Source organism: Thamnophis sirtalis, unplaced genomic scaffold, assembly GCF_051295495.1.
Source record: "Thamnophis sirtalis isolate CommonGarterSnake01/CBP01778 unplaced genomic scaffold, rThaSir2_p1.2 scaffold_15, whole genome shotgun sequence".
NCBI classification, from domain to species: Eukaryota; Metazoa; Chordata; class Lepidosauria; order Squamata; family Natricidae; genus Thamnophis; species Thamnophis sirtalis.
This window is the reverse complement of record NW_028261395.1, coordinates 45,441,826-45,451,131: the sequence shown is the minus strand read 5'-3', so window position 1 is coordinate 45,451,131 and position 9,306 is coordinate 45,441,826. Positions and strand designations below refer to the sequence as shown.

Here is a 9,306-nt window from a genome sequence, read left to right as displayed (position 1 = left end):
AAGCACTTAAGTGGCCCCCCCCACGGAAACAAAAGGCAGACGGAAAAAGAATAGTGGGTTAAACGCTTCTGCGATTCGTAGGGACTCATTTTTATTAAGCTTCGGTATACACAACTTATAACACAAACAAAGACATTTTATCTGGCATCCTCCCCGCAACAATCTTTTGTGCGCTGTGAGCAGCGACAACGCCGAGTGACAAAAGAGGTATCGAGAGGACCAGGGTATATATGGGGGCAGCAGAAATTCAGTTCTGGATAAGTTTTTTAAGGCAGTGTTTCTCCGCTGGGCGACTTTTAAGACACCTGGACTTCAACTCCCAGGATTCCTCAGTCAGCCATGTTGGCTAGGGAATGCTGGGAGTTGAAGTCCAGTCGTCTTTTAAAAAGCGTCCCCTCGTTTAAGGAATGCGGAAATTAAAACTGGAAAACACCGAAAAACGAAATTCCATGCTTCTAAAAAAAAAGATTGCTTCCCCCGTGTGGCAGTAGACATTTTCCTCCGATATCTCTTTTCCGAAGACTTTTTTGGATATATAATTTCAATTTTCACCTTTTTTCAGAGTTTCCAACCTCTGGAACGTTCCACCCACGTTAAGCACCGGGCGGATTCGAACCGGTGCGAGAAAACTGCACCGTTCAAACTAAAACTACGCATTCTTGCTTCGATACCCATTGCTTTGGTAGATATTTTTTTTTGAGTACCCTGGCTTTGGACTGGCAGCTGATTGAAAATTCCCTTTCCCCCCCTTTCTCGATAAGAAAAACGTGATTCTGCATGGCGGGAAATTCCCACAAAACCAGCGCCGTTGTGGTGTAGAATTTCGCTGCGCGAGGAAGAAATTGTTCTTTGCGCGACTTTCCTTTTGACTGCGGGGGAAGTTCTCTGAACACAACACACCGCAGAAGCGGCCGCAACAACTCGTCAGGTGTGCTTGCTTGCTAGAATATAGAAGATTCCGTTGCAACGCAAACGAGACGTACAAGCTGCGCGAGACTATTCAAGCGATCCCTTTTTAATCACGGGGAGGGGGGGACTTAGCCACCGCATGAGAAGGATTTAACCCAGGTTAAATTGTTTACACAGGGAGGGGAAAACTCCACAGCATGCGTGAAAAACGTAACGATTATCTTATCCGAGACAACACGGAAGGAATGGAGAAAGATTGTGGCTCCGGTGGGATGGTTAACGGCACTCTATGGCCGCCTCTTGTCTCAATCCGTCGGGAAGGATCGGCGCAATTTCCGACGAGATGAAGGAAAAAATAAAATAAAAAATTGATGGACGTGGTTTTCTCTCCCCTATACTCTTCCGGAGGGGCGACGGTGACCTCGGCGGGCTTTTCAGAATCCGATTTTCCCTCTGGTCATGGAATAACCCAGCTTGGCTTCGTTGTTGATGAAGGACATCAGCCCCACGTAGGTCTCAATCAGGAGCGGTCGATCGAGGAGAAGGACGCCGTTGGCCCGGCCCGGGAGGGGACACTCCCTGTGCGCCTTCTTGACGGCCTGGACTAGCTGGATTTGGAAGTTCTCCAACTGCAGAAGGAAAGAAAAAAGGAGGGAGGAGACGCTGAAGGGTTGTTGCGTCATCCCGGCGGGACCTCGGACATCGGTGAAGTGACAGACTTCCCGCCGCAGATGTACAACAGGCACCGTTAGTGGATTTAAACCTAGTGGGACAATAGAGCGGGGAGCTGGTTTTTCACAATCAGGAGGGTCCCTGCCAATTTTGGAGAAACCACCCCATTGCATTTTGACCCCCTAAGACAGGGGTGTCAAACTCAATTTCACTGCGGGCCACATCCAAGCTGTGGTTGACCTCAGGGGGCCTGGGCGGGCATGGCTTAACGCCACTCCCCAAACCACTGGCATGTTTCCTCTCTGCACTGGTGGCCCAGGACGGCCCGCTGGCCAGAGCCGACCACACCGCGGGCCGGATGCGGCCCGCGGGCCTTGAGTTTGATCCCCCTGCCCTAAGAAAATTGACTTCGGGACCTCCCAACGGTCGTGCCGCTCAAACCGCTGGAGGGTTAGTTGGTCGAATGAATGGATTACAGGTAGTTCTCAACTTACAACTGGTCACTTACTGACCGTTGAAGTTACGGCCTACCTGGAAACGGAAAGTTAGGAGCCGGGTCCAAAAATTCAGCGGTTGCCTCTCGGCGGCCATGCAAGCGAACTTCACACGGGGCTGCTGCCTTTAGCAAGCCACTGCTTTGCTTAACCGCCGTGGCATTTGTTTTACGACGGCTGCGTTAGCTTAACGAACGTTAATGACCAACGGCGGCCGGGCTCCATCACCGTCTTAACTCGAGAGATACCCGCACCTCGTCCAGAGAGGCTGCCCTAGCGTGCAAGACCTCTGAAAAAGTTTTAGGAGTGGTTCTTATTTACCGCGACCCCAGTGGTGGGTTCTGGGAGGTACGGCCCGGTTTAGCCGTACCGGTAGTAGCCGGGAGCAGCGGCTCCTTTGACCGATAGCTGTTTGTAATGCGACGTGCACACAGCCGATGAGCAGCTCTGTGTTGGAGGGCGGTGTCCGACTAGGACAACTGGCCCCGTGCGCAGCATACCGGTTCGGAACCCACCACTGCGCAAGCCCCAACCAGGGGGGGTGGGGGTAGGGGGAGAGAGGGAATAAAATAAAGCAAATAAGGGAATATTTTTCACTCCCTTAAGATTCCAAATCCTGCCTCATCCTAAATCCCTTCAAACAAACCAAAATCCGAATTCGATCTGAATTCCATCCGCCGGCCAATGCCGACTGGCGACTACCCGGAGGAGAGCCTTCTCTGTGGCTGCTCCGACCCTCTGGAACGATCTCCCCGTGGAGATTCGAACCCTCACCACCCTCCAGGCCTTCCGCAAAGCCCTTAAAACCTGGCTGTTCCGACAGGCCTGGGGCTAAAGAACCATTGCCCCCGTCTCGAATGGTATGATTGTTGTGTGTTTTTAAATTTTGTATTGTTATGTCTCGTCTTTTTTATTCCCTTGTCTGTACCTCCTTCCCTGATTGAATTGTGAGCCGCCCTGAGTCCCCTTCGGGGAAAAGGGTGGCATATAAATGTAATCAATCAATCAATCAATATGGTAGAATATCTGAACCTGACACAGAGACGCAATCTTCTCGTCGGCATCCGCCATGGGGTGTTGGGTAAACGTGGCGTAGGGCACGTTGCTGGACCAGGGGTTCCAGCGGTTGATGAACGAAGCCCGGCTCTGCTTGTCCCACTGGATACGAATCCCGACGCCTTCCCGCCTGGAGAACAGAGGAAAGAGAAACCTTTGCTCGCGCCGACCGTTTCAGGATGATCACGATCAATAATTTTTTTGGGGAGGTGGGAAGAATGGTTTAATTCAGGGGCCGCCAACCTTTCGGACCCCAGGGACTACTAAATTCATAATTTTAAATCCCGTGGAACAGTAATATGATTTGTTTTTTAACAAAAGAAGATAAATAGTATTTAGCGCAATCTAAAAAAATGCAAATAATTTTTCTCCAGACCATCACTTGGTGACAACTGGTTTGGTTTCTAATCACTCTGCATTAATTGCTAAGAACCTTCATAGCAAGCCGTTTAAAGTCTTTTGTATCATTTTGTTAAAATAAAAATATTAGGCGGGAGGGGGGATCGTGGTCGGAATCGGAGGAATTTGGCCAAACGATCCGTGGGAAGCTGTGAGTTCTCTCAACGCGGGAGGTTTTGAAGAACGGATTGGAAAGCTATCGGTCAGAAATGGCATAAGGTCTCCTGCCCGAGCAGAGGGGTTGGACTAGAAGACCTCCAAGGTCCCTTCCAGCTCTACTCTTTCTGCGGTGGCCTAGAGCAGTGTTTCTCAACCTTGGCCACTTGAAGATGTCCGGACTTCAACTCCCAGAATTCCCCAGCCAGCGAATGCTGGCTGGGGAATTCTGGGAGTTGAAGTCCGGACATCTTCAAGTGGCCAAGGTTGGGAAACACCTGGCCTAGAGTCTCCTGCTTAATCATGGGGCTGGACTAGAAGACCTCTAAGGCCCCTTCCAGCTCTATTCCAATTGATTGGTTGGTTGAAATGGTCTAGTGCTTCCTGCTCGAGCAGGGGGTTGGACTAGAAGACCTCCCGGGTCCCTTATATCCCTGTTAGAACGTACTTGTTGAGCGACTTGGGGGGAAATTCGAACTGGCCCGTGGAAATGGTATCGACAGCGTTAAGCGAGATTCTGGTCACTTGCAGGCACTGAAGGCTGATAAAGTCGTATTTACAGATCAGAAGGGAGCGGTCGGTAATCAGAACGAGGCGTTCCTTTTCGTTGTTCCAGTGGTCGATCCTGCCAAGGAGAGCAAAGACACCAGCGTGGCTAAACATTTCAGAAAATAATGGTGATTTGTTTCATGCTCATCTGTTTTGGCGTCCAGGCAAAGGAGGCTTCCGGGCTTCCTGGGACTTACTCAGTCAGTAGCCAGACGCTTTGGACTTCCCCGTCCTCCACGGGCATCACAACCACCCGGATCTCATTGACCGCCTGCTCAATGGTGCCCGGCTGGATGGGGAGAGAAAAGCATTAGCCATTGTTAACCACTCGCTTCACAAACGTTGCACCTAAGGCTGACTTTTCAGACAGGTGGACTTCAACTCCCAGAATTCCCCAGCCAGGGAGCGAGTTAGTTTCCTTCTTTCTTTCTTCTTTCTTTCTTTCTTTCTTTCTTTCTTTCTTTCTTTCTTTCTTTCTTTCTTTCTTTCTTTCTTTCTTTCCTTCCTTTCTTTCTTTCCTTCCTTCCTTCCTTCCTTCTTTCTTCTTTCTCTCTCTCTCTCCCCTATCTCTCTTTCTCTCTCTGATCTTCATATAGTTGTAGACAGACATACAGTACATTTATTTTACTATTCAGATGGCGCTGTAAAGCACTATGGAGCGGTATATAAATGATATTAGACTCTATTATGGTGTTTATATATATATATACATATACATATGCACATATACATACATGCATAGATACATAGATACATATATACACAAACATAACCACATGCACAAATGTACACATGGTTTACATCTCCAGGAGTCCTGTTTTTTGAGATAGGTGCCTATATAAATACAATTATACACACAGTGAGTATATATATTATATATCTATATCTAGTCTATTAGGTATAGTTTTACATTAATGTGAAAGATGCAATTAATATTAAAACACACAATATAGATTTAATTACATAGACTGAGATAGGTGCCTATATAAATGATACACACAGACATATAATATCTATGTTCTATGTGTGTGTTTGTATCATTATATAGGTACCTATCTATGTAATTATATCTAGTGTGTGTGTGTGTTGCATTTGTGCTGATAAATAAATGGAGACCAGTATAGATCTATTTCAAGCTATTTAGCTCTCATCAGCTAGCCAGACCCTTACTGGGATTCGAACCTGGGCTGTTTTTACATGTTAGGCAATTGTATTAGCCTCTAAGCCACAAGCTCTCCCGCCTTATCAGCTGAGCCAAGGAAATGATTAAGTGTTATGCCAAAGCACCTGGCATGCCCAAATATGGGAGGGAGCTGAAAGGCAAAAGGGAAGCATTTTATTTATATGTTTTAATATATGTATTTATATATGTATATATGTGTATATATGTATATGTATCTATGTGTATGTATTTGTGCTGATAAATAAATAAAGGGAGACTAGTATAGATCTATTTCAAGCTGTTTAGCTCTCATCAGCTAGCCATACCCTTACTGGGAATCGAATATATATGTATGTATATATGTTGTATATGTATATGTATGTGTGTGTGTATATATATATATATATATATATATATATATATATATATATATATATATATATATATATATATGTGTGTGTGTGTGTGTGTGTGTGTGTGTGTGTGTGTGTGTGTGTGTGTGTGTGTATTTTTTTATGTATAACACACACATATACATATATACAACATATATACATATACAACATATATACATACATACATATAATTTTTCTATATTAATAATGTAAAACTACCTAATAGACTAGATAGTTATATAATATATATATGCGACCTCTCTCATTTATAACTATAGTCAGTTGGGTATAGTTTTACATTATTAATATAGAAAAATGAAATATATGTGTATGTATATATGTATGAATATAATTTAATTACATAGTTATATATACATTAATATAGAAAAATGCAATTAATCTCTATATATATTAAACATATACTATATAGATTTAATTACATAGACGGAGGTAGGTGCCTACATATATACACACACACATATATATGTTAGCATGCACCTTTTCCTTGAATGCAACCTACATCCTTGCAGAAATGCAACACGCATCTTTTCATGGAGGCAACTTATAATTATAGTCTTATTAGGTGTAGTTAATAGCTTTATATTGGTATTAGAAAAATATGCATTTATTAATATTAACATATTAAATATACACTCTGTATGGATGGGATTACATAGACTTTACACACACTTTAGACAGAGACATCGAAGGATTTCCCGTCCCCCGTGGAGCCTCCAGAGCCCGAGGCAGTCTCTCCCGGGGGGCGTGGCCTCCTCCTTTCCCCCCTCCACTCCGCGCATGCGCGCCCGGCACCCACCCGGAAGACGAAGTACTCCTTCAGGCGGCCCCCCCGCGTGGGGTTGCGGACGGAGAGCGGGCGCAGCGTCTGCCGGGGCGACGCCAGCGAGCCCTCCAGTTCTCCCGGCGGCGTGAAGGGCACGTCGGCCTCGGCCGCCGGCACCAGCAGAGCCGGCCCGGCGCCCTCCTCCGAGTCCCGCAGCTGCAGCATCGCCGGCGGCCGGCCGCGGCCTCTCTCCCTCTCCCGGCCCAGGCGGTGCTTTTCTGCGCAGGCGCCGAGCCCCCAACCGCCGCCCAGGAGGGCGGAGCCAGCGCGTGGAGGAGTCGCGCTCGCTCTCATAGACTCACGCGAGCTGCAGAGGCGCCGCCTCTGCGGAGGGCACCGCGCTGGCGGGTTCATTGCGCAGCCGCGCTTTTGGCGGGGAGAGCCGCACGTTGCATTTATAAGATTCCTCCATGAAAAGATGCGTGTTGCATTTATGCAAGGGTGCAGGTTGCATTCAAGGAAAAGGTGCATGCTGCATGCATGCAAGGTTGCAGGCTGCATTGATGGAAAGGTTGCAAGTTGCACTCATGCTGTTGAAAGAAACGTCCTTCTGAGTTCGGCTCCCAAGTGGGGAAAAAGACACTGGAGACATGGAGGCTGCTTGGAAAGATGGTTTAATGGTGGACAGGACCACATGGCTTGAGCCCTGAACAGAAAAGGGGATCACATGCTTCAATGTTGGTGGAGAAGAAGAGAAGGGCCGACTGAGATGCTGAGTCCCTGGTTTTATGCCCTCTCTGGCCTTTGATCTTGAGCTTGCATTCTGAGTGGTTGTCAGACTCCCATAGGGCCATGCAGGGGCAACTCTCTAGGCTGTATTTTGAATCCCAAGTTTGGTTGGGTTCTCAGATGCCCTGTGGTGAGTTTCTGTGCAAAGCTGATACTATCTTTGTTATGTAAAATGGGCTTTAATGCAGTGTTTCTCAACCTTAGCAACTTGAAGATGTCTGGACTTCAACTCCCAGAATTCCCCAGCCAGCATCCCAGAATTCCCCAGCCAGCATGAGGGATAGAACCGATGGAAAAGAAGGAAGGGAAGGGAGAATAATGGATAGAAGGATATTGTCAGCGCTTCAGCCCGCCTGCTGCCCTACGGAGTCAAGGAAGGGAAAGAGAATTTCCTGCTTTTCAAACAATAGCGAAGAAAAAAACACTCTAAAAGCAAATGAACCTATACGGGAAAATCCTCGACTTAACAACCGCCACTGTGCCCAGCATTTCTGTCGCTAAGTGAAACGTGACGACCTGGTATTTTGAAAACACAGCTGTGTTGGCCCGCAGCTCATCGGTTTCAAGGGGGGAAAACCTGTTCATAAAACCCGTCCGTGACCGCCAGAAAAATGTCACCTGCCTTCAAAAATGCCCGCACCCTTTAAAATACATATTTATCCTGATTTTAGAGGATACTTCTCTTTTGTCTTAAGGAATGTATTGTTCCTTGTTGGGATGCATGTTAAAACCTGTCATATGAAAAAGGAAGGTTTGCCAAGAAAAAGGAGATTTCAAAGAAAAGAGATATTTGTTGCAGCCGAAGCAATGAAAGCAAGGAATTAAAAAAAAATGTTTCCAGTAAATCAGAATAGAGCTGGAAGGGACCTTGGAGGTCTTCTAGTCCAACCCCCTGCTAAGTTGAGCTTTGCCCCATTTCACGACTTTCCTTGCCACAGCCGTTAAGTGAGTCCCTGCCGTTATTCAATGAGTCACCTGGCTGTTAAGCAAAGTCTTCCCCCTTGACTTCGCTCGTCAGAAGGTCGCCAAAGGGGAGGATCACGTTGACCCCGGGGACACCACGGCCGTCGTAAATACGAGTCGGTTCCCGAGCGTCCGAATGTAAATCACGCGACAACGGTCGCAAGTGCGAAAACTGTTCACAAGTCCCCTTTTTTTCAGTGCTGTTGGGACCTTGGAACCCGTCATTAAGCAAACTGTTGTAAGCCGAGGACTCTGCATTGCCTAAATAAATCAGATGGGGGCGGGGGAAAGTTGTTTAAACTCTGTTCTGATGTGGAGTTTTCCTAGTTTTTTTTTTTTTTAATTATTACTAGCTGATAACGCGGGAAGCTGTTACCATGGCAACTCCCCTGTGCTGCACAGAAGAAGCCATTTTAAGGCACAACAGGCTGTATCTTAACCAATCGTGGAATCCAAAATGCACACCATCCCTGTCAAAAGTACTGTGACTTGACTATAGATATAATAGTCTATAGATATAATTCAGCCCTTTTCATTTTAGCGGCCCACGCGTTCCAGAGTTATCCTGGAACACACGCACACATGGACCCCCCCACCCCCAAAGGGCATTAGGGGCATCTTACCCCCACAGTATTTGTTTCCAGAGAGTAAGTCATCTGTGTACCAAGTTTGTTTGAAATTGCTCAAGGCCTTCCAGAGTTAAGCTGGAACATACATACATACACACAGAGCCATTTGTACAGTAGAAGCCATTTTAAGACACAACAGGCTGTATCTTAACAGAACACACACCCCAAGGGGCGTTAGGGGCGTCTTACCCCCACAGTATTCGTTTCCAGAGAGTAAGTCATCTGTGTACCAAGTTTGTTTGAAATTGCTCAAGGCCTTCCAGAGTTAAGCTGGAACATACATACATACACATATGTGGGAAAGTCTCCTGGCTTTAAACCAGTGTCTCGTCTTCTCTTGTGGGAATTC

The 9,306-nt window shown here is 46.7% G+C and overlaps 1 protein-coding gene across 1 annotated transcript; it reads right to left on the bottom strand.

Moving 5' to 3' along the window:
- Positions 1–53: 53 nt before the first annotated feature.
- Positions 54–6,859, bottom strand: TPRG1L (tumor protein p63 regulated 1 like). Its single transcript, XM_014057772.2, has 5 exons — positions 6,610–6,859; positions 4,433–4,524; positions 4,135–4,311; positions 3,108–3,261; positions 54–1,538 (listed from the first exon to the last, which is right to left on the bottom strand). Exons 1-5 carry the CDS (start codon positions 6,799–6,801, stop codon positions 1,344–1,346), a joined length of 810 nt encoding a protein of 269 aa, XP_013913247.1. The 5' UTR covers positions 6,802–6,859; the 3' UTR covers positions 54–1,343.
- Positions 6,860–9,306: the final 2,447 nt, after the last annotated feature.

Bases quoted from the DNA above. Each gene is read 5' to 3' on its own strand.
- TPRG1L (XM_014057772.2), bottom strand. From the start codon at position 6,801: ATGCTGCAGCTGCGGGACTCGGAGGAGGGCGCCGGGCCGGCTCTGCTG. The intron at 4,312-4,432 runs GTAAGTCCCAGG...TCTCCTTGGCAG, and splicing joins AGCGTCTGGCTACTGACTGA to GATCGACCACTGGAACAACG. The intron at 1,539-3,107 runs GTTCAGATATTC...TTCCTTCTGCAG, and splicing joins AGATTGCGTCTCTGTGTCAG to TTGGAGAACTTCCAAATCCA.